At 40.3% G+C, this 25,938-nt stretch overlaps 1 protein-coding gene across 1 annotated transcript in view; it reads right to left on the bottom strand.

Annotated features, from left to right (window-relative positions):
* Window positions 1-18,644: 18,644 nt before the first annotated feature.
* The window catches only part of apeh (acylaminoacyl-peptide hydrolase), a 93,740-nt gene continuing 86,446 nt past the window's right edge, over window positions 18,645-25,938 (bottom strand). Inside the window, exons 20-22 of the mRNA XM_063067873.1 lie at window positions 24,989-25,091; window positions 24,262-24,368; window positions 18,645-20,361 (exon numbers count right to left, since the gene is read on the bottom strand). Of these exons, the coding sequence (XP_062923943.1) occupies window positions 20,262-20,361; window positions 24,262-24,368; window positions 24,989-25,091 (310 nt within the window). The 3' untranslated portion in view covers window positions 18,645-20,261. The remainder of the gene's footprint in view (window positions 20,362-24,261; window positions 24,369-24,988; window positions 25,092-25,938) is intronic.

Genomic DNA, 25,938 nt, shown 5'->3' with positions numbered 1-25,938 from the left:
GTTAAATTAAGTAGGTAGTATATAATTGGCACCCGTTAGTCTCGTGAGACCATGAATTTGACCCTTGGAAGGTTTCCAGGGTGCAGGACCGGGCAAGGTTGTATGGAAGACCGGCAGTTGCCCATGCTGCAAGTCTCCCCTCTCCACACCACCAATGTTGTCCAAGGGAAGGGCACTAGGGCTGATACAGCTTGACACCGGTGTCATCACAGAACAATGTGTGGTTAAGTGCCTTTCTCAAGGACACAACACGCTGCCTCAGCTGAGGCTCGAAGTAGCGACCTTCAGATCACTAGACCAACGACTTAGCCACTTGGACACGTGCCAACACAAGTAGTATATTATATTAATGTATTAAATATATATTTTCTTCCTGCCACATAACAACAAATTTCACGACATATACCAGTGATATTAAACCTGATTCTGACTTTTAGAGACACGAAGAGGCTTCTGAGAGCATTCTTTGAGAGTCATTGAGTGACTTTACTGCCTGTTCAGGTGCCTGTTTGTACAGTGAGACATGTATTGCATACTGAGACAGAAATTTCAATTAGAGAGACTCATGATCTGACCATCATAAAATTGAGACAGAGATCTGCACAGAAAAGTAATAAAACAGCCAATAGAAGAGACAAGTGTGAGATGTCCCGGAGGGAGAGACATTCAAAGTCAAGGACGTTATTGAATGTTCATTTGTCAAACTCAAAGACAAAGGACTCTTCACAAATCTTGATGGCAGGCAGTTCAGAGGAAAGGTAACTATTCTTAGAGGAGTTTCAGGACAATGGCTGACCCATCACAAGAATCCAGAAAAACATAAGAAAAATAAAGGCTCCTGCTGTATAGAATTCCCATGAAGAAGATGAGACTGTGTGATTACAATGAGGCTTGATGCTTACTGAATTGCTGGAAGGCCCAATGCAACTATGGATTTAACTGTTTGCTTTAGGAGAGGAATGGATAGAAATGTGGAGGCAACAACGTGGTATTGTACAAATGTGTAATTAGTAGAACATGGAACTGTGCAACACAGGAATAGGCCCCTCGGTTCACCATGTCTGTGCTGATCATTTTGCCATTCAAAACGAATCCCATCTTGCTGCATATGGTCTATATCTCTCCATTCCCTGCCTGTTCATGTGCCTATCGAAATGCCTCTTAAACATTGCAATTGTAGATGCTTCCACTATCTTCCCTGGCAGAGAATTCCATCATTTCTCTTCTGTCAAAAATTTCCTTTAAACTGTCTCCTCTTACCTTTAATTTATGCTCTCCAGTATTTGACATGTTCATTCTAGGAAAAAAAAACTTGACTATCAAAGTATGCCTTTTATTATTTTATATACTATCCTGTTGCCCCTCAGTCTCTGAAATCAATCCGTCTAGCTAATACTCACTAATCCAAGCAACATTCTGGTGAACCGCTTCTGTGCACCTCCACATCCCTCCCGAAAGCAACAACCAGAATTGCATATAATACTTCAAATATGGTTTAACCCAAGCTTTATACAATTAGAACTCAACTTCCCAATATACAGAAAGGTATAGAAAGAATTTCCATGAGGCAACAGTTCATACAAGAGTTTTTTTTGCCTCCTTTTGGTTTTCCTTCATTTATATATGACCTTCTTTCACTTTCAGATCTCTTTAGATAGGCAAGTAACATACTTGCTACACAAAAGTTCCACATTGTGACAGTGGTACTATGGTAAACTCATGGATATGCTCTTATGTTTTGAACTCCCTCTTCAATATTCCAGTGGCTTGCTCAGCAAAGATTCTTGTCATCACATTGTATTGATATTCATATTTTTCCTGAGGATATTATCAGCCAGATTTGAATAAGTTAGACTCTAGTGTTCTTCATTTACTCAGTAAAATAAGTTGGCATTTCTGATTTGTAAATGCTAATACACTTTAGCGTGGCTGGGAGCTTTGCATCAATCTGCATGAATTTATTTTGGTCTTGTTACATTATCTATATATTGAGAGATTAAAATACCATCCTTGTTTGTAAATTCAGTGTTACAGATTGGACTTGAATAGTTACATAAATGCCATCAATCACCTCTCATATTACAGGAACATCAGTAGGAAATTGCAAGTTAATGGTGAATGTTATATAAAAATTGGGCTTTCTGAATTAAGTCAGAATAAGACTTCTGGAGAACAAACTCGATGATGCATAAGAACACAGAGAAATATACAATGCCAAGTTCTATGACTAATCATTCCATTGAGTGATCTATTCCAATGATCATCTGTATAGCACCAAAGAGACATTTCAATTACCGATTAATTACCTTCAAGGATACAGGCACACCATAAATACTAGAAATTGGCAGCAGATCTGTCAGAATAAAAGGAAGTGACAGAGTTCTATTTTCTGAAAAAACACCTGACCAGCAGTTTGTTTTCCTGGCATCAGGTGCTATTAATTTTGGCATCTTCTATTTTACTGGGAAATACTTTGTTGCTTTTCTAGAAGCCCAGTTGAACTGGGGTTGGTGAAATTGTTAAACTGCAGGAATAGCAGACAGTGTTAAGGGTTCACAATAGAGTGGTCCTGGCTAGGGTGACATCCATGCGATGATTACAGAATTGTTAACTCCTAGCTAAATCTATTTGCAAGTAAAATGTGGGTGGAAAGTGCACTGATGTCAAAACAAACAGTGGAGAAAATAATTCTGGTTCTAAGCGAAGTGGCTTACATCACAATGCAGACAACGTACAGGAAATAATAGATGGTCCCAATGCTCTGCTCCTGTCCTCTTCTTTTGCCTGAACTCCCACATTATATTTCCCTAGATTGACTCTTCTTCCCTTATACATTATGCTTCCCAGCATTAACTAGTCATGGCTTCACTTTCTTGATAACATTTCCAAATACCTTCACAATATCAAGATTTGGTTCTGAACTGATGTTAAGTCATAAGAAGCAGTTTTGTTTGATGCATGATTTGTTATTTTGCTGAACTTGCAGAGACTCTCTTTTCTGAAAAGACTTTCTCTTATTGGGCCAAGTGTCAAATCCACCAAGAGTCAGCCATAATGAAGAAATATTAACCTCCTTCCTTGACTACAGTCTCCATCCTGTGCTAGATTCAGTTTCCTGTATAAAAGGGGTTATCTGCTGAATGGACATGCATCCACTGATTAACAGCTGAGTAAGTTTTAAGAAAACTGGAATTTAAAATAAACACATTATGAAGGACTTTTTTTTTCATTTACTATCCATTCCTAATTATTCCTGAACTGAGGGGGAAATAAAAGTGCCCATATTACTTTGGGGTGGTCAGATTGTGTGCAACTTTCTACCTTGGAGGATGTTAATGAATCCGATTAAAGTTAGTCAGATTAGTGAATATTGACTTCTCTAACTTCCACTAATGCCCCACCTCCCCTCGTACCCCATCCGTTATTTATTTATATACACACATTCTTTCTCTCTCTCTCCTTTTTCTCACTTTGTCCCTCTGACTATACCCCTTGCCCATCCTCTGGGTTTTTCCACCCCCTCCCCCTTTTCCTTCTCCCTGGGCCTCCTGTCCCATGATCCTCTCATATCCCTTTTGCCAATCACCTGTCCAGCTCTTGGCTCCATCCCTCCCCCTCCTGTCTTCTCCTATCATTTTGGATCTCCCCCTCCCCCTCCCACTTTCAAATCTCTTACTAGCTCTTCCTTCAGTTAGTCCTGATGAAGGGTCTTGGCCCGAAACGTCGACTGTACCTCTTCCTAGAGATGCTGCCTGGCCTGCTGCATTCACCAGCAACTTTGATGTGCGTTGCTTGAATTTCCAGCATCTGCAGAATTCCTCATGTTTACGAGATTAAAGTTTATGATAGCTTCCATACTGAGACTAGCATTTTAAAAACTCCCAGCTGAATTAAACCAACTTTACTTCACCTTTGTAAGCCTAGGAGATGAAATTTGTAAACAAAACACCAACAAAGACAAAACAAGAATTTGACAAAGGACGGAAAGGTGGAAGATGTGAGTACATTGCTGAGAAACATGGAAAATGATCTACAAGAACTTCTGGAGGTATTTTAAAAGGAAAGGAAAAGCAAGGACAAAGATGGATACCCTAAGGACAGAAGAATTTATAATGGATTAAGGAAATGACAATACAGTTAAATATTTTCTGTCTTTCTTGGTAGAAGACACAAAAGTATGGCTAGAAATACTGGAGACTCAAGTATCTAGTGACACTAGGAAATAATAGGATATTAGCATTAATTAAAAAAACATTGAGGAAGCAGTTTGGACTGAAGCTAGTTGATCACAAGGACCCAATGAATTACATCATTGAATTTTAAGAATGACAGCCACAGAATTAGCAGATGCATTGGTGAACGTCTTTCAAAATTCCACCGATTATGGAATAGCTTTTGAAATTGGAGCAGAGCAAATGCAGCACCACTGTTTATGGAAAAAGGGGAAAAGAGAACAGTAAACTATTGTCAAACAACAGGAATTCTGCAGATGCTGTAAATTCAAGCAACGCACATCAAAGTTGCTGGTGAACGCAGCAGGCCAGGCAGCATCTGTAGGAAGAGGTGCAGTCGACGTTACAGGCCGAGACCCTTCATCAGGACTAACGTCAGTGAGTAAGAGATTTGAAAGTTGGAGGGGGAGGGGGAGATCCAAAATGATAGGAGAAGACAGGAGGGGGAGGGATGGAGCCAGGAGCTGGACAGGTGATTGGCAAAGGGGATATGAGAGGATCATGGGACAGGAGGTCCGGGAAGAAAGACAAGGGGGGGGACCCAGAGGATGGGCAAGGGGTATATTCAGAGGGACAGAGGGAGAAAAAGGAGAGTTTGAGAAAGAACGTGTGCATAAAAATAAGTAACAGATGGGGTACAAGAGGGAGGTGGGGCATAAGCGGAAGTTAGAGAAGTCGATGTTCATGCCATCAGGTTGGAGGCTACCCAGACGGAATATAAGGTGTTGTTCCTCCAACCTGAGTGTGGCTTCATCTTTACAGTAGAGGAGGCCATGGATAGACATGTCAGAATGGGATGGAACGTGGAATTAAAATGTGTGGCCACTGGGAGATCCTGCTTTCTCTGGTGGACAGAGCGTAGATGTTCAGCAAAGCGGTCTCCCAGTCTGCGTCGGGTCTCGCCAATATATAAAAGGCCACATCGGGAGCACCGGATGCAGTATATCACCCTAGTCGACTCACAGGTGAAGTGTTGCCTCACCTGGAAGGACTGTTTGGGGCCCTGAATGGTGGTAAGGGAGGAAGTGTAAGGGCATGTGTAGCACTTGTTCCGCTTACACGGATAAGTGCCAGGAGGGAGATCAGTGGGGAGGGATGGGGGGGGGACGAATGGACAAGGGAGTTGTGTAGGGAGCGATCCCTGCGGAATGCAGAGAGAGGCGGGGAGGGAAAGATGTGCTTAGTGGTGGGATCCCGTTGGAGGTGGCAGAAGTTATGGAGAATAATATGTTGGACCCGGAGGCTGGTGGGGTGGTAGGTGAGGACCAGGGGAACCCTATTCCTAGTGGGGTGGCAGGAGGATGGAGTGAGAGCAGATGTACATGAAATGGGGGAGATGCGTTTAAGAGCAGAGTTGATAGTGGAGGAAGGGAAGCCCCTTTCTTTAAAAAAGGAAGACATCTCCCTCGTCCTAGAATGAAAAGCCTCATCCTGAGAGCAGATGCGGCGGAGACGGAGGAATTGCGAGAAGGGGATGGCATTTTTGCAAGAGACAGGGTGAGAAGAGGAATAGTCCAGATAGCTGTGAGAGTCAGTAGGCTTATAGTAGACATCAGTGGATAAGCTGTCTCCAGAGACAGAGACAGAAAGATCTAGAAAGGGGAGGGAGGTGTCGGAAATGGACCAGGTAAACTTGAGGGCAGGGTGAAAGTTGGAGGCAAAGTTAATAAAGTCAACGAGTTCTGCATGCATGCAGGAAGCAGCGCCAATGTAGTCGTCGATGTAGCGAAGGAAAAGTGCCGGACGGATACCAGAATAGGCACGGAACATAGATTGTTCCACAAACCCAACAAAAAGGCAGGCATAGCTAGGACCCATACGGGTGCCCATAGCTACACCTTTAGTTTGGAGGAAGTGGGAGGAGCCAAAGGAGAAATTATTAAGAGTAAGGACTAATTCCGCTAGACGGAGCAGAGTGGTGGTAGAGGGGAACTAATTAGGTCTGGAATCCAAAAAGAAGCGTAGAGCTTTGAGACCATCCTGATGGGGGATGGAAGTATATAAAGACTGGACATCCATGGTGAAAATAAAGCGGTGGGGGCCAGGGAACTTAAAATCATCGAAAAGTTTAAGAGTGTGAGAAGTGTCACGAACATAGGTGGGAAGGGATTGAACAAGGGGGGATAAAACCGTGTCGAGGTATGCAGAAACGAGTTCGGTGGGGCAGGAGCAAGCTGAGACAATAGGTCAGCCAGGACAGGCAGGTTTGTGGATCTTGGGTAGGAGGTAGAAACGGGAAGTGCGGGGTGTGGGAACTATAAGGTTGGTAGCAGTGGATGGGAGATCCCCTGAGCGGATAAAGTCGGTGATGGTGTGGGAGACAATGGCCTGGTGCTCCTTAGTGGGGTCACGATCGAGGGGTAAATAAGAGGAGGTATCCGCGAGTTGTCGCTATGCCTTGGCAAGGTAGAGGTCAGTCCACCAGACTACAACAGCACCCCCATTATCGGCAGGCTTAATAATGAGGTTAGGATTAGTGCGGAGGGAGTGGAGAGCAGAGCGTTCCGAAGGAGTGAGGTTGGAATGGGGACAAGGTGCGGTGAAGTCGAGACGGTTTCCGAAGGAGTGAGGTTGGAATGTAAACTATTGTCCATCATTAAGGACCCTCTCTACCTAGGACATGCCCTCTTCTCATTGTTACCGCCAGGAAGAAAGTACAGGAGCCTGAAGGCAAAGCCTTTGTCATTCAGGAACAACTTCTTCCTCTCTGCCCTTCGATTTCGAAATGGACATTGGACCCATGAACACTACCTCAATACTTCTTCCATTTCTGTTTTTGCACTACTTATTTTAACTGAATAACTATTTAATATACATATATATGATTACCGTAATTCAGTTTTTTTGTATATTCATCAACTATTGCATTGTACTGCTGCTGCAAAGTTAAGAAGTTTCACGAAATTTGCCGGTGATTTTGATTCTGGTTCTAACCTGTTCTCTCTGTGATAGTCATAGTGAACGTACTGGAAGTATAATAAATGGACTAAACAGTGCGGTTTTGTGAAGGGAAAACATATTTGATTCATGGTTGAATCAATACAGTACAGAAAGAGGCAATATAGCCTGACTCATTCATGCCTTCCTTCGATATTAATCCCATTCTTCAACACTTAGCCCACAGCCTTCTGGGATGAAGCAATTCAAGTTCATCTGGTCACTTGTGAACTGCTCTCAGTGATCAAGCTTTAGCATTCTCTCAGGCAGAATGTTCTTACCAGTCTCTGCATGAAGAAGGTCCACTCAAATCTCTGTGAATCTCTTCCCCCTCATATGCCCTTTGAATCTCTTAACTCTTACCTTAACACTATACCCTCGAGTTCTGTCTAACTCTGATACGGGTATGTAGGTCTATCCTATTATAATAAGGACTATTAAATTCTTGGCTCTATAGCACTTTAATAGAGAATAGGGTGATGTGATCATATAGCAGAGAGATAAAGAGGGGCTCTGTAAGGCTGGTACTGGGCAATGAAAGGAACAAGTTTAAAAAGACCCGATCCTAAAAATTAAGGATCAAGTGAACTATTGTAAACTTCTGCCTTGTTACCAGCAGAACAAAAGCCCCCAAAAAAACTAGGAACAATAATCCTCTCCCTCAAAATTTTTAAATTGTTTCAGTTCTTTTAGGATTTGAGTTCGGGAATGAGGAACCAATGGAGGTAGTGTATCTGGATTCTATTGCATATATAAGGTAAACACGAAACTGTACGCAGCTCAAGCATCACACGAAGCACTGAAGCTTGAACGTTCGCACAGCAAGTAGGCTCTGAAGCATGATGCTACAAAAGGCTTACCTCCCTACCTTACTCTATGTTTACATAGCATATGCTGGTTAGAGATAGTGGGGGGAAATAGTATCAGAATAATTAAAACTTTGGGAGAGTGTGCATTTTGTTCCAGGATGAATGACTCCCCTGTTGACTTCAGCTTGTCATAAAGTGAAAATTTGCTCTGATGGTATATCCAGGCACTGTGTGAATTCTTTCCTTCTTCACTATATTTACCCCTCAATTTTACGCACAGAATCATGCCCCATCATAACCTCATCCCTTGCAATGAGAAAAGACCTAGGTTTGACAGTCTCTACTTATAATTAAACTGCTGCATCCAAGGCAACAACCTGGTGAATCTTTTCTGCACTCTTTTTGATATTATCGCATCCTTCCTCCAGCTTGATGACCAGAACTCCAGCTGAGTTCCAAGCAAGGTCTTATTAAGTTAGAGCACAACTTTACTTTTGTTTTCAACACCATGATCTATGTGGGCCAGTATCCCCTGTGATTTGCTAATCACATTGTCTACCTTGATGCCACCTTCAAGTACCTATGACTTGCACTCTGAGGTCCCCTGTTTCTCAATTCCCCCAAAGACTACACCATCCATGGTTTATGTTCTAGCCTCATCAATGCTCCCAGAACTTATTCCCTTACATTTGTCTGGATTAAATCCCCCTGTTATTTTTTAGCCAACTTCACCAATACCTCAATAACTCTCTGCAGTCTAAGACTACCTAAAACACCCTAGTTGAGATTTTTACTACTATGCTGTGGGTATTTCACTTTAGCAGTTCTGTAAGAGCAGTTTTTTTTTTCTGCTTTCAGCATGCTTGGGTTTGAGTAAAGATGAGGGGTTGTGATGTTCATGCTTAGGAATGTAGTGTCATTCAATCAGGATGGTGGAATTGGGAGAAGGTTCTAGAGAACGCTGTGTGGAGAGGTTTTTTTGATGAACACTGCTGTGGGTCGAGGTCTTTTTGGCTGGATTTGGGAGAAGACAGGAGGGAAGTTAGTTGAGGATGCCGTCCCTGTTGCCCAAGGTACTCTGAGCAGATGAGTAGCTTCAAGGAGGAAGGACCAATACTCCTGTAGGGGAGCCCATTTGTTCAAGATGGGTTTCAAGCAACATTCGGAAGGTGGTGTGGGCTTTCACACAGACCGAGGGTCCAGCACGTGAATTAAAGACAACTTCAAGATGAGCTCCAACTTATGTGCACATTTGGACTGGGTTAACTGTAATGGGCCCTTTTTCTTTTCTTTTCCTTTCCCTGATAAAGGTGAAATTTGTAAATATACTTTCTATACAATTGTATGTGGTGCACGGTCTGTTATTTCTTGGTGACAGGGGATTACATAGCAACAGTAGTTACACAGTTTTCATAGAGATCGGGGTTCAGGTGGATGAAACATCCCAACATCCTAAGTTTGGTGGGACCTAAGTCATACCGACCCTAGACACATAAAGTCTATCTGAAAACTTACTGATCTTGCGTCCCACATCCGCATCCACATTACTGACATATATTACAATCAGCAAGAGTGCCAGCACCAATCTTTATAGGACACTACTAGTCACAGGTATTCAGTTGCAAAAAGAACCCTCCACCATCACCTTCTGTATGCTATTCTCAAGCTAACTTTGGATCCAAATGGCCAATTTGCTCTAGGGCCCTAACCTTTTGAACCAATCTCCTATGTGGGATCTTGTCAAAGGCTATACTAAAGTCCATATAACTAAAATCTAATGTCCTCCCTTCATTGGTACACTTTGTTACCTCATCAGAAAATTCAGTCAAAATAGTCAGCCAGATCTACCCTTGACAAAGGGTGCTGGCCCTCTCTGATTAGTCCCCCACTTTCCAGGTGATCATTAATCCTCTCCTTCAGAATTTTTAATCTGTTTCAGTTCTTTGAGGAAGTGAGTTAAGGAATAGCTAAGGGATAAACAAATAATGCAGGGTATCTGGATTTTCAGAAAGCAGGAAGGGACTGGTCAATAACAGCAGAATGTGAGAAATTGGGGTAATAAACTGGAATCTGTTGTCACTTAGTTATAAACAAATAAAGCTAAGTAGACCTTTTTCAGGTAGGCAAGCTATGATTAGTGATGTTCCAAGGGGATTAGCACATAACATCCAATTTTGCACAACCTATAATCAATGATTTGGTGTAAGGTGCCAAATATCTTATCTCCAAATCTTCTTATGATCCAAAACTAGGTAGGATTGGAAGTAGGAAGGAGTATGTAGAAAGGCTTCAAGAGGATATGAACAAATTAAATGAATCGGCTAGAATATGCCAGATGGAATCCAAAGTGGAAAAATACTTCCACAGTAGCCTCCAAATTTACTGGAGAATAAGCAAACTAATGTCAGTACAACATTTCTGCTGACCTTTGAGACTATTTGAAATCAAGAAGATGCATTCAGGATAGTTTTGAGAACCTCAAGACCATTCATTGAGAGCACACAGAAGGCCTGAGAATGAGCTCACCACCTCGCAAACTGTAAACCTGTCTCCCTGGCAACTCCTGAGAAAGAGGCTATGGTTTCCATATAGACAGATCACAAAAACTGACTGAAGCGAGTCATCGTCAGTCCTGGAGGGTTGTATAAGGAGCCAGGAACATCATAACTGATTCCTGCATTGCAGAGACTGAATATCAAGCTCTCTGACATTGCTTTGCATTTCTCTGTGGACTATGCCCCCAACACCAAATAGCAAGCCATTATTTCCCACACTGTCACTGATCCTGCCTCCTGGATTCTTTCCAGCAGTGGTCTCCAATCTTCATGTCTAACTTAAAAATGACAGGACATCAACCTGAACCATTAAACTGCAATTTTCTTTACGGATGTTACTTGATTTGCTATTTCCAGCATTTTCTGCTTTTATGTTATGTAACCATATAACAATTACAGCATGGAAACAGGCCATCACGGCCCTTCTAGTCCATGCCGAATGCTTACTCTAACCTAGTCCCACCGACTTGCACTCAGCCCATAACCGTCCATTCCTTTCCTGTCCATATAGCTATCCAATTTTACTTTAAATGACAATATTAAGCCTGCCTCAACCACTTCTGCAGGAAGCTCATTCCACACAGCTACCACTCTCTGAGTAAAGAAGTTCCCCCTCATGTTACTCCTAAACCTTTGCCCCCTAACTCTCAACTCATGTCCTCTTGTTTGTATCTCCCCCACTGTCAATGGAAAAAGCCTATCCACGTCAACGCTATCTATCCCCTCATAATGTTAAATACCTCCATTAAGTCCCTCCCTCAACCTTCTACGCTCCAAAGAATAAAGACCGAACTTGTTCAACCTTTCTCTGTAACTTAGGTGCTGAAATCCAGGTAACGTTCTTGTAAATCTACTCTGCACTCTCTCTATTTTGTTGACATCTTTCCTATAATTCGGTGACCAGAACTGTACACAATACTCCAAATTTGGCCTTGTACAATTTTAACATTTCATCCCAACTCCTATACTCAATGCTCTGATTTATAAAGGCCAGCATACCAAAAGCTTTCTTCACCACCCTATCCACATGAGATTTCATCTTCAGGGAACTATGAACCATTATTCCTAGATCTCTCTTTTCTACTGCATTCTTCAATGCCCTACCATTTACCATGTATGTCCTATTTTGATTAGTCCTACCAAAATGTAGCACCTCAAATTTTTCAGCATTAAACTCTGTCTGCCATCTTTCAGCCCACTCTTCTAACTGGCCTAAATCTCTCTGCAAGCTTTGAAAACCTTCTTCATTATCCACAACTCCACCTATCTTAGTATCATCTGCATACCTACTAATCCAATTTACCACCCCATCATCCAGATCATTAATGTATATGACAAACAACATTGGACCCAGTACAGATCCCTGAGGCACACCAGTAGTCACCAGCCTCCAATCTGACAAACAGTTATCCACCACTATTGTCTGGTGTCTCCCATCCAGCCACTGCTGAATCCATTTTACTTCTTCAATATTAATACCTAACGATTGAACCTTCCTAACTAACCTTCTGTGTGGAACCTTGTCAAAGGCCTTACTGAAGTCCAGATAGACAACATCCACTACTTTACCCTCGTCAACTTTCCTAGTAACCTGTTCAAAAAATTCAATAAGGTTGATCAAACATGACCTTCCACTCACAAGTCCATGTTGACTGTTCCTAGTCTATCCAGATAATTATATATACCATCTCTAAGAATACTTTCCATCAATTTACCCACCACTGACGTCAAACTCACAGGCTGATAATTGCTGTGTTTACTCTTAGAACCCTTTTTAAACAATGGAACAATATGAGGAATACACCAATCCTCCGGCACCATCCCCATTTCTAATTACATTTGAAATATTTCTGTCAGAGCCCCTGCTATTTCTGCACTAATTTCCCTCAAGGTCCTAGGGAATATCCTGTCAGGACCCGGAGACTTATCCACTTTTATATTCCTTAAAAGCACCAGTACTTCTTCTTCTTTAATCATCGTAGTTTCCATAACTTCTTTGTTACATCTTTGTTAGCAATATTTTGCTCTTATGTTCCTATCATGGGGGAAGCTTAATATTTCTCTTTTTAAATGTATCACTTTACATTCTTTGTTGATGTAAAATGTTTTTAAAAAGCTGTTTGATTTACCTTTGAAGGCCTCTCTGTAGCCTTCACATTTTATCCATGGATTAGTCAACTTTTGTAATAAATTAGAAAATAATTTCCTACCTTACTCTCTGTAGAGTTTGCTGAATACACATTAGGCCTCAATCTATTAAAGTGAATTAAATCTGAATCCAGAGGATGAGATGGGTGTACTGTAGTATTCATCAGTGCCCATCCTCCATTTCACAATTTTGTAAATAACATCATTAACAAGCGCCTTAACACAATGTTCTATTACAGGCAGCAATATTTACTGTAGTGCACAGACGGAAACTATGAAGGCATTATCCTAGGTACTTATGGATGGGACATGCAATGGGATTGGATAATGTTGTGCAAATGAGAGATTTGTATCACACAGTTTAGTTACCTTTATTTATATTCTAGAATTTAGGAATAAGGGCTGGCCTGGGCATTGCTTACAAACTGATAGGAGAATTGTGTTTTAAAAGGCTGATTACTTTCAGAGAAACAGGCTCTACTGGAAATAGGATTATTGAAATCCTTATTTATATTGAACTAGTGATGTGCTGGAGGCACCCGCTTATGATATGCATATACCCCGAAATGCCATTTGGATTTATATTTGAATTCTATTCATGGGTTAGCAGTAAACTCTATTTTCCCTACCCTGGTACTTAGTAGTGGAATTTCAGGGTCATGACTGTGAATGATAAAGAACTTTATTTTCAGGCTGTAATGAAAGATGCAAAGGAAGTCAAATATTTTACGTAAGAGATCACATAGGGTTATGCCTATTGACTATATAGAAAGTACCTGTAACCACATGGATTTTGAGTCAAGTAAATCTCATGGGCAAGGTACAAATTTATTGGAAATCTCCAGGCAAACACCTGTCCGACAGCATAATGCTTAGTTCCTATCTGTAGGTAAAAACTGAGGACACTACTGCACTGCAGTTCATGTTGTGGTCCAGGTGTCCTGCTTAGTGCCATTCCTGTTTTCACCATTCAGTAGGTAATCCTGTAGCAATGTAGCCATCTTAGAAAAATTCACAACTTTGACTGAAAAACAGGAGCAGAAGACATAGTGATAATTTTCTAATAAAAATGGTCCTAGAAGGCACAGTTTATTGGTTGCTTCATTACACTTTCCATGTGCTGGAGAGATGGGAAACATTCTTAGGACATCTGATAAAGGGTTGGGGTAGATTAAAGACTTTGTGTGCTAGTTCTGCCATTCACAAGGTCTTGGTTGGAGTTCCCAGCCATTAATCCATCCATAAAATTATGAAAATCATGATTTTTTTTTGTGGGAACATGCTTTAAGTACAACAATTTAAACTACAGATACTTACAGCTGTTTATTCACTTTTTTCTGACAGAGCATAGTGTACCCACGGGATACTATGATGACACCCCCTGCAGCTGTGAAGTGACCATAGTGTAAGAGGTGTTTGAGGTCACCTCCTGTTTGCCATATCTATGGCACTTGGTCCTGAGTTCACTCCATTTTTGCGGCAAGCAGATGGTGGTATGCGAAGCTCTGGTAATATTAACTGAGACATACAGTATATTCAAAGCAGCAAGGGATTAGTTGCAAACTTAAATGTTAGGCATTTCCCATGTACACAAACAAAACTGAAACATATCCTTCGGATTAAATTGATGAAGTAAATGGTCATGGAATAGTTAAGTCATGGGCACTGATTTATGATATTGAAACAAAAAGTATGTTTTTTTTGTTGTGCACATGGATGGGTAAAATAGAACTAAATTAAATTACAATATGAAAGGTTCTGTTTACAACTGTAATGAATATTTTACAAAATGTATTGAAATGATAAGGGGAAAGCACAGGTAAACAGGACTGCGCTCACTCAAAGCATGTACTTCTGCCTTGCTACAAAAATGGACATTAAACTTCAATGTATTTTTTTTTTTGCAACACACATCAAAGTTGCTGGTGAACGCAGCAGGCCAGGCAGCATCTCTAGGAAGAGGTACAGTCGATGTTTCGGGCCGAGACCTTTCGTCAGGACTAACTGAATGAAGAGCTAGTAAGAAATGTGAAAGTGGGAGGGGGAGGGGGAGATCCAAAATGATAGGAGAAGACAGGAGTGGGAGGGATGGAGCCAAGAGCTGGACAGGTGATAGGCAAAAGGGATATGAGAGGATCATGGGACAGGAGGCCCAGGGAGAAGGAAAGGGGGGAAGGGGGGTTAAAACCAAGAGGATGGGCAAGGGGTATAGTCAGAGGGACAGAGGGAGATAAAGGAGCAAGAGAGAAAGAATGTGTGTATATAAATAAATAACGGATGGGACACGAGGGGGAAGTGGGGCATTAACGGAAGTTAGAGAAGTCAATGTTCATGCCATCTGGTTGGAGGCTACCCTGACGGAGTATAAGGTGTTGTTCCTCCAACCTGAGTGTGGCTTCATCTTTACATTAGAGGAGGCCGTGGATAGACATATCAGAATGGGAATGGGATTTGGAATTAAAATGTGTGGCTACTGGGAGATCCTGCTTTCTCTGGCGGACACAGCGTAAGTATTCAGCAAAACGATCTCCCAGTCTGCATCGGGTCTCGCCAATATAAAGAAGGCCACATCAGGAGCACCGGACGCAGTATATCACCCCAACTGACTCACAGGTGAAGTGTTGCATCTGCTCTCAGGATGAGGCTTTTCATTCCAGGACGAGGGAGATGAAAGGGGCTTCCTTTCCTTCACCATCAACTCTGCTCTCAAACGCAACTCCCCCATTTCACGCACATCTGCTCTCACTCCATCCTCCCACCACCCCACCAGACTCCAGGTCCAACATATTATTCTCCGTAATTTTCGCCACCTCAAACGGGACCCCACCCACTAAGCACATCTTTCCCTCCCACCCCTCTGCTTTCTGCAGGGATCGCTCCCTACGTGACTCCTTTGTCCATTCGTTTCCCCCCCCCCATCCCTCCTCACTGATCTTCCTCCTGGCACTTATCCTTGTTAGCGGAACAAGTGCTACACATGTCCTTACACTTCCTCCCTTACCACCATTCAGGGCCCCAGACAGTCCTTCCAGGTGAGGCAACACTTCACCTGTGAGTCGGCTGGTTGATATACTGCGTCCGGTGCTCCCGATGTGGCCTTTTATATATTGGTGAGACCCATCGCAGACTGGGAGATCGTTTTGCTGAACACCTACGCTCTTTCCTAGAGAAAGCAGGATCTCCCAGTGGCCACACATTTTAATTCCATATCCCATTCCCATTCTGATATGTTTATCCACGGAATCCTCTACTGTAAAGATGAAGCCACACTCAGGTTGGAGGAACACCTTGTATTCCGTCTGGGTAGCCTCCAACCGGATGGCATGAACATTGATTTCTCAAACTTCCGCTAATGCCCCACCTCCCCCTCGTACCCCATCCGTTATTTATTTATATACACACATTCTTTCTCTCTCGCTCCTTTTTCTCCCTCTGTCCCTCTGACTATACCCCTTGCCCATCCTCTGAGTTCCCCCCCCCAACACTTTCCTTCTCCCTGGGCCTTCTGTCCCATGATCCTCTCATATCCCTTTTGCCAATCACCTGTCCAGCTCTTGGCTCCATCCCTCCCCCTCCTGTCTTCTCCTATCATTTTGGATCTCCCCCTCCCCCTCCCACTTTCAAATCTCTTATTAGCTCTTCTTTCAGTTAGTCCTGACGAAGGATCTCGGCCTGAAATGTCGACTGTACCTCTTCCTAGAGATGCTGCCTGGCCTGCTGCGTTCACCAGCAACTTTGATGTGTGTTGCTTGAATTTCCAGCATCTGCAGAATTCCTCATGTTTACGTACTGTTTTTTGCCTCCTTTGAATAGGTTGGGATGATACTTTGTTCAAAACCCTGTTGACCATTTGCTATAAACTGGTATCTGTAATTGGTTAATCCTGCACAAATTATGCTTAGAATAATTAATAAATTGACTCATTGAAGTGCACATTGCTACTTGCTGTATGACAGAAAATCATGATTTCATATTCAATTTATTGCATTCCTAAGAGTCATTCTTTGTAGTGACCTGTGTCAATCTTATGAAAAATTTGAGAAATTTAATGGCTCCCCGAATGAATATGTCAACAGATTATGTAAATTGGAAAATGCCCTAATCTTTCACCTTACATCTGACCTACAGATTGAATTCAGTTTTTGCTGCAAGTTCATTTAATTTCCAGTACAGTAAACGGTGCTTTACTGTGCAGTTGATCCACTACACCTGGCTACTGATAGATACAGTGCTTGATTTTCTGTGAAGCCTGTAATATACTTTGGTGGAAATACAAGTGGGAAATACCTGTCCTTGAATTTGCACTGGTTTTTCAATAGCAATAGTTCAATTTCTATTCATTTACAATGTTAAAAGAGTGAGAGTCCCCTGTGACCAATTCCTATCAGGCAGTGCAATAGACCAGAGAAATTTCTTGTCATCTCCTTCCATTAAAAATAAGAATTCATGTATTTAATTAATATCTTGGTACAGCTCGATTAATGAAGTTGAAAATGAATTCATCATAAGATAAGTGTTTTAAATAATCACCTAGGAGTAACTCAACATCAAAAATCACTAGATTGACTTAAATATTTTACTGAGCAATTCAGATGTTTTGTTTGTTTACTTTCTATCATTTTTCATTAAACGAAATATAACCATGTCCATTACCTACATGCCAAGAGTACTCTTGTAAGGCTGTAAGATTTTGACCTCCATGTTTATAATCACAATCTGGGGCACAGCTGGTTGTACACACATAGTTCGTTTCCAGTATTGTACTTTCTAAACCAGTTCTGTAGATCTCTGGCATCTCTGCTTGATATAATTGCACTTAAATTGTTTTTGGTTCTCTCTGCAGGATTGGAGGACTTTGAACAAATGATGCATCAACAGAAACTCTACGACTAACTATCGGCAATAGGAATCAAATAATTCGTTTCTAAAACTTCACAGCTAAAACCACTTGCCAGTTTATCTATAACTATTATAATTAAAAGGTCCCAAGCTCCTTCTTCTGGCCTATTCAGCCGTTTAACCTGTGCATTCCACTCCTTGCGGGAGAGGTGGCTCCTATATTTCTTGCTACCGTACACATTAACTCCTTGCCTTTGTTATGTTGGGGGAACCTTTGGCAGACTATTTTGCCATCAGTGAGTAAAAGGTGAATTTACTGTTTTAAAGCAGTTTTTAATGTTACATTTCACTCTTGGGTGTTTGCTATTTAGGCCAAGTAGATTGGAGAATCATCTATGTGTTTTGAGCTTGATAATAGGTTTCAATGCACAAATTTAACATACCGTACAATGGATTACAAGGGAAGTAAAATCTGAAATAAAGGCAGAAATGTTAACCCAGAATGTTAAGCAGCATTTGTGAAGGCAAAAGTTGCAAGCTGATGTTTCAATTTGAGATACTGCACCAAGACAGAGAGGGAACAGGAAAGAAAACTAGTATATCAATCATGATACATGGTCTTGATCTGAAATATTGTCTTACATCTTTTGCCTCCACAAATGCTGCTTGACCTAATGAGTTCTTCCCAATGTTCTGTTTTTGTTACTCAAGAGCAGGGGTTCCCAACCCCTAGGTTAATGACAGATGTCCATGGTATTAAAAAATTGGGAGCCCCTGCGCAGGAGAGACATTGTAACATATCTTCTGGTGTTTTCTTGATTGATACTTGGATGAGTTGAGTACAAGATACATTCATACTGTGTCCACTAACCTGCTAGATTTTGTTGAGCATCTAGAAAGCCGAAGTGGAAAAAGTAGACCAAGGCATCATTAGCCTCAATTGAAATTAAGTACCATGCACAGTAAGTTTTACTTCATTTATTCTGTGGTACTGAGAAGTAATAGTTATAAATCATACTTGTTTCACCAGAGATTAACATGTAAAAGTACCAGCAATTAAAAAAAAATTATTATATATTTAAATATTTTTTCCAGACAGCTTTAGTTACACCTCAATCAAAACATAATTTTCTTGCTTTTATTAAAAAACTGATTTTAATTGAATGCAGACATTGTTATTCCAAAATCTTGTTACTAATTGCAAAGGAAGCACCTCTTCAGCCACCGCTTTATACAGATAGTCCAAGATTTCAATAGTCTTTTCTTCTCCAGCCATTTTTTAGGACTTTGGAATATAATGGAAGTTTTTCCCTTTAGTGTGACAGGAGAATTATTACAGAATAACTCTCATAAAACTTTATCAGCTCCTACTGGAGCACTTTGAGATGGCAAGAGGAATGACTAGTCAGTACAGAACAATGGGTATAAATTTTCCCATTTATGGATATCATTTACAAGGAGATCTCCATAATCCTAACAGGAACAGTCATGTGTCAAAGAAGTTGTCAAGGCACATTTCTGCACCAATTTTTTTTCCATCAATTATTTTTGGTGTGGGAAGACACTCCAGGCAGAACCCACTGAAGAGGCTGTGAAAGTCCTTGGAAAGCATTATTAATCCAGTTAATCTATCACATGATAAGAATTTAGGCTTAGATTTAAAGCAAATTACAACATTATTCTTTTCTGCAAACATTAGTGGTTTGCTGGTAGGAATTCCATAGCTAAATGTTGATGATATAAACTAGTTGAACTCAAGTAGTTCATGAATTCTATTTGAACCCTCCAACTGGATTACAGCTGTAAAAATGGAAATCTATCAGTTATTATTTCTGCAAAATTAGAAACAACTAAATAAATAATTTTCTTTCAATGTAAGTTAAGAAACCTGTGAACAGCAATGCATATAGGTCAATGCAGTGTGCAGGCATACAAAGACTTCACCTGTTCAGTACCAAAAATAATGTATTTTATTTTTGAGGAGCTGTGTTTCCCAGTCTAGTGAGATTTGGTCTGTAAAACAGATGGCAATGCAATAGCAGACTTTGAAAGGAATGTGATGACACCCCTGTGAAGTGTACTCAAAAGTAACAAACTACAAGGGACTGTCAATGAGCACCACGATTTCAAGTGCTTCAGTCATAAAATTAGAAGTCTATTTTAGAGTATTGTAGTTACAAGACCAAGTTATCAGTTTTTTTTAATGTTCTTTATATTGTTTGTAGACTTAAAAACTAAAAGATGGAACATTTTCAATATTTTGCACCAGGGAAATGAATTTCTTGGTACATTGCTACTAATAATACACAAAACAGTGCCCAAAACTAAATGAAACTGCATTATGTTTCTGGAACTTGACCAGAAAATAATTTAGCATGTTTTGGTTATATTATATAATAAAATATAGTGCAGAAAGGCTTTGCTATTACAAATATGGCACAAATAATTTAAATAATCAATGGCAGTCTACTGAACAAATGATTTATGTGCCACCAAATCCTGCCTCTAAGCAAAGGTAATGATTACTCCGAATTCATGAAATTTTTGGCAGTCTAATGTAATTCAATGTGAAACATTTTCATACAATGGCTACAAAGAGCCCCAGAATAACATATGAAAGACATCCCTAAGATAACCATCTGGGTTTCAGACCTCATGAACTGCACCACAGCAACAATGACAGCTCCAGCAATTTATCATGCACCAAGATAAATGACTATCTCTTCAATGAAGAATCAGGTTCAGAGATGCTTTACAAACCACAGTGTAATATTCATGAATCCATCAGCCTCTGCATCAACTTTAGACAATGAGTGGTTGTTGTCAGGGTACCATAATAATCTGGAAAAAAACAAGATTTTTAAAAATTTGAAAATATACTGTTCCGCATTTTTATCAGAACATTCATGATACAAATTCATAGGACTAAAAATAAACAAAAGTAAAAAAGCTAACTGCAGTGAGTTAAAGGCAAAATAACTGTGGAGATATAATACACATCAATAATACATTTCTGTAACAGTCCGTAAACTGAATCTTACTATAATTTGTCATGTTACAAATCCATGTTTATGCTTTGAATTTCACCCGTCATTCTACCAGACCTGCTACAGATCCTCAGCAGCTTCCGCAAAATTTCATTCCTGTAAACTGTTTCCACACCAGGCCGTGATGCAACCAGTCATATACCCTCCACCACATATCTATAGAAGTTTGTCAAAGTTTTAGATGACACGTCAAATCTTCGCAAAATTCTAAGAAAGTAGAGGTGCTGCCATGCGTTCTTTGTAAAGTCACTTACGTGCTAGACCCAAGACATATCCTCTGAGGGACAGTTTACAAATTGGAAATGAGCCTGTGAACCAAGTTCCCATACCTCAGAAGGTGCCTACAGCCCCACAGCAGGCGTCAATTGATATCTCTTGTTAGATACAACTGTTTAATTCTTAGACTGTTTAATTGTTATTATCTTTGCAGTTCAACAACTAATTGTTTGCTTGTATTTTAAATAGTTCTCATATGTAGTTTAATATGCCACCTAGTGGTCACTGCATGTAAATGTAGTTTTTCAATGTGTCCTCTAGAACAATTTAGTATCGAAGTACATATGTCACTGTATACAACACTGAGATTCATTTTCTTGCAGGCATTCACAGTAAATACAAGAAACACAATAAAATCAATGAAAGATTGCACCCAAGAGGATGAACAAATATCCAATTGGCAAAAATCAACAAACTGCAAAAACATAAAATAAATAAATTGAAATAAGAAGAAGAAATAGGAAATAAATATCGAGTGCATGAGATGAAAAGTCCTTGAAAATGAGTCTATAGTAAAAGTGCATGAAGTTATCCCATCTGGTTCAAGAGTCTGATGGTTGAGGGATAATAACTTCCTAAACCTCGTGGTCTGGGTCCTGAGGTTCCATACCTTCTTCCTGATGGCAACAGTGAGAAGAAAGCATAGCCTGGATGGTCAGGGTCTTTGATGATGGATACTGACTTCCTGTGATAGCGCACCATGTAACATGCTCAATGGTGGGGAGGGTTTTACCTGCGATGGCCTGGGCCGTATCGGGTTTCCATAGCCGGCCGTGATGCAACCAGTCAATATACTCTCCATGACACTTCAAAGTTTTAGATGACGTGCCGGATCTTCGCAGATTTCTAAGGAAGTAGAGATGCTGCCCTGCGTTCTTTGCAATATCTTTAACACACTGGATCCAAGAACACCGAGGAATTTAAAGTTGCTGAACCTCTCTCCTCTGATCCCCTGATGAGGACAAGCTAATGAACCTCCAGTTTCCTCCACTTGAAGTCAATAATTAGCTCCTTGGCATTGTTGACATTGAGTGAGAGGTTGTTGTTATGGCACCAGTCAGCCAGATTTTCAGTCTCCCTCCCATATGCTGATTCGTCACCACCTTTGAATCGGCCAATGACAGTGGTGTTGTCAGCAAACTTAAATACGGCATTGAAGCTGTGCTTAGCCTCATAGTCGTAAGCACAAAGTGAGTACAGCAGCTAAGCACACAACCATGTGGTGCAGCTGTGCAGATGGAGATTGTTGTCATATGTTGTTACATATGTATGATTTTGCAAGCTTCTCTTGGTACTGCATTATTTGAATAAGTGCTTTCTCATTAGTTTACTCTTATCTACAAATCTGAATGAATTTTCCAAATCTATGGATATAAAAGGGCCTCACCACAAAGTCAGTGCCATCTTAATTTTAACATCTTAGTCTCTATCTTGCTACTAGATTCTGCTCCAATGACTATTTATTTCAATTTTCCTTTGTTCTATCAGCGCATAATGAAACAAACATGAAGCAACAATTTTTGTGCTTCCTTCCTGACATCTGCGAGAAGCTTGGATTAAAACATCAGAATCCAACACTCTGGTCTCCTCAATGCTCTTTTGTATATACAGGCTTTACATAAGGTGGGCATTCGTAGCTGGGGATTTGTGCATCATGTTGAAGTCCATTGCTATACAACTCACAGCTCACTACAATTTCAAGTTCTGTATCATCCACAGATTTGGAAATTATGTTTTGTACACCTAATTGCAGATTATATCTTGTTGCATTTACTGTTCAATAGGCATCATCATCCAAATATTAATATTGATGGAAATATCAACAGAATAGATAATTTTAGTGTTAATCTCTGTTCAATCAACTCTATAAATCATTAAATATATACGGTACCATCAGAATAATTCACTTTACTTAATATCAGTAGTTTGAATTTAAACATCCAAAGCACATTCAACTTCCTTTTTCCTCACTAAATATTCTTCATATGGTACAACTCGGATACTATTTGTTTTAGCTGTACTGACCTAATGAATGCTCCGCTATAAATGAATTACATTATCAGCAAAACATTACAGGAAGGTAGATTTAAAAACTATTTATTAATTGCAGACTCATGTATTGGATTTGCTTTAGATAAAAGTAAGAATGCAATAAGGCTTTATAAGGCATTGGTCAGACCGCACTTGGGAGTATTGTGAGTAGTTCTGGGCCCCTTATCTAAGAAAATATGTGTTGGCAGTGAAGAGGGTCCAGAGAAGGTTCACAAGAATGATTCTGGGACTGATAGGGTTAATGTATGAAGAGCATTTGATGGCTATGGGCCTGTACTGGCTGGAGAGTAGAAGAATAAGGAAGATCTCTTTGAAACCTATCGAATATTGAAAGGCCTAGAGTGGAGTGGCTGTGGACAGCATGTTTTCTTTAGTGAGCAAGCCTAGAAGCAGAGAGCAACGCCTCAAACAGAGGGACAACCCTTTAGAACAGTGATGAGGAGGAATTTCTTTAGCCAAAGGGTGGTGGACCCGTGGAGTTCAATGCCAAAGATGGCAGTGGAGGCCAAGTCATTGGGTGTATTTAAAGTGAAGGTTGATTAGTAAGGTCTTCAAAGGTTACGGGGAGAAGTCAGCAGGATGGGGCTGCTATGATGGAATGGCAGAGCAGACTTGATGGGCTGAATGGCCTAATTCTGTACCTATGCCTTATGGTATTACAGCAAGGGAATTTTTTTATTCAGATTAAGGCCAGCATGGTAATGTAGCGACTTGTATAATGCTTTACAGTGGCAGCTGTAATATCAGGGTTCAATTCTCACCGCTCTATGGGTGGAGTTTGTACTTTCTCCCTGTGACCACATGGGATTCCTCCAGGCGCTCAAGTTTCCTCCCATATTTCCACTCATGTACATAGGGTTAGTAAGCTGTGGGCATGCTATGTTGGAGCCGCCCCAGCACATTCTTGATGCAAATGACACACTTCATAGTATGTTTTGATGTACATGTGGCAAATAAAGCCAATCTTTAATCTTTGAATATTCTCCCCAAGAAGTGCAGTAATAAAATGTCACTACAACTTTCCTTTCGGCTTGTACTGCAGAAATATTGTCTTGTAATGTCTGATCAAATTGGTCACATGGCCAGAGTTATTTATAGCAGAATCTTTCAAAATGGATACCATACACAGAATTCTGCTGCTATATGATCAAGTGGCATTTATGGCAAAGGAAGTGCAACTCAATTATTGTAGATTTTCCTCAGACCTGCTCAAATTCCTTGGTGTAGCTAGGGGGCATTTTCAAGATCTCTGTACTTATATTCTATAAAATTTACCATTACTTAAAAATAAAACTTATGCCACAATGCCATCTTCCAGTCTTAACTAGACTAAACAAGTATTAAAAAAATCAGTTTCCATACATACCTTACAGGAACCTCTCTGGCTTTCAATGCCCGATAGAACTCAAGGCCTTGACTGGGATGAACACGTTTGTCTTTCTCACCTAGCAAGATCAACACCGCTGATTTTACCTGGAGGAAGCAGAAAAATGACATGCACAGTTAAAAACAGCCTGCCCTACTCATGAGATGATGTTGACATAAACTCACAACATGAAGTTACCCGAGATTTTCAAATCTCATTCAATAGCTACAGAGTATCGAGTAAGGAAAAATAAATGGGAAAGCACTCTAATCTAAACCTGTGCATTTGAATGGATAGAAAGTTCTGCACTGAGAAGCTAGCTATGGTAGCCTAATCAGAAAGAGGTTGGACACTGGTTAAGAGTTAAATGAAGTTCAATGTCCAGCATGGGCATCTTCACACAGCTTTGTCCAAAAACAGGTCAATTGTTTTAACAGCCCTGAAGAAGGGTCTCAGCCCAAATTGTTGACTATTCATTTCCATAGACGCTGCCTGGCCTGCTGAGTTCCAACAGCATTTTGTGTGTGTTGCAATTGTTTTAACTAGTTTCAATTTATAAATGCAAAAAGCAGCAAAATAATGCTGACAACAGGAATTCTGCAGATGCTGGAAATTCAAGCAACACACATCAAAGTTGCTGGTGAACGCTAATGCTGACTTCACTAACAACCAGACTGAAGAATATCAAGCATGCAAGGCTTGAAATGAAGAAATGTGTAATGCTTACTTGAGAAGAATATACAATTGGTGATTTGCTCAACATCGCTTCCAACAATACTGGAGTTGGGAGCTGATCAGCACTGTATTCAAAACCAGCTTCCACTGTACACCTAAAAAACAAAGTACTTTGGGTTTTATTCTCAACATTTTAAGTTAAAAGCTGCCTACCCATTTAACATTGTTGCACTAAATCTTCAGCATAGTATTGTTTAATCATTCTAATTCTCACGTCATTGACTTCAAATTATTAGGAGTGGAATGATACATACTAGAAGGAAATGTGACCATATCATTTTAACTCCATGATGGACAGTTATTACCTACTTATTACCAATGTGATTTAGGCATATTTCAGACATAGGTAGAATGAGTAGTTCACTGTCAACCAGTTTTGTAACCCCAATTAAAAATTAATAAAGTAAGAACAATTAAAGCTACAAATCACAAAATAACTTAAATAACATACAAGAAGGCTTTGAAATGTGGTCTGAAATGTGTCTCTGTAGCGAATGCCAATTCATCTTTCAACCTTGCTTGATTTGTTAAACCACAAGTCTCTTCATCATGCAAAAGAGATAACTCATATACATTGAAAATGAGATGTAATTAACTATATTTAGCAAAGGTAACCGAATACTGCTCGATATACTATGGCAACATCCACATCTTTTGTCTACCTGCAAGTTCCTGATTAAAGCAGATAAATGAAGTGCTAGGCCTTCATGTCATAAACAGCAAGCCTTAACCCAGAACTACTTGCATAAATCATGCCTCAACACTGATTCGTCATCAAACTGTCAGAAATTGAGGATTTTGTGAATGTTTAGAATATTCATAAACATTGAAAAACATTCAAAATCTTAAAACAGGGTTTCTCAACTAGGGTTCCGTGAGAGAGCATGATAAAAAAAAAACAAAATTTCTGAACACTGCACAATGCTAGCGCTCACAGTGGTG

This window comes from Mobula hypostoma, chromosome 15 (assembly GCF_963921235.1).
Source record: "Mobula hypostoma chromosome 15, sMobHyp1.1, whole genome shotgun sequence".
NCBI classification, from domain to species: domain Eukaryota; kingdom Metazoa; phylum Chordata; class Chondrichthyes; order Myliobatiformes; family Myliobatidae; genus Mobula; species Mobula hypostoma.
The sequence above is the reverse complement of the archived record's forward strand: the minus strand, read 5'-3'. Positions and strand labels throughout refer to the sequence as shown.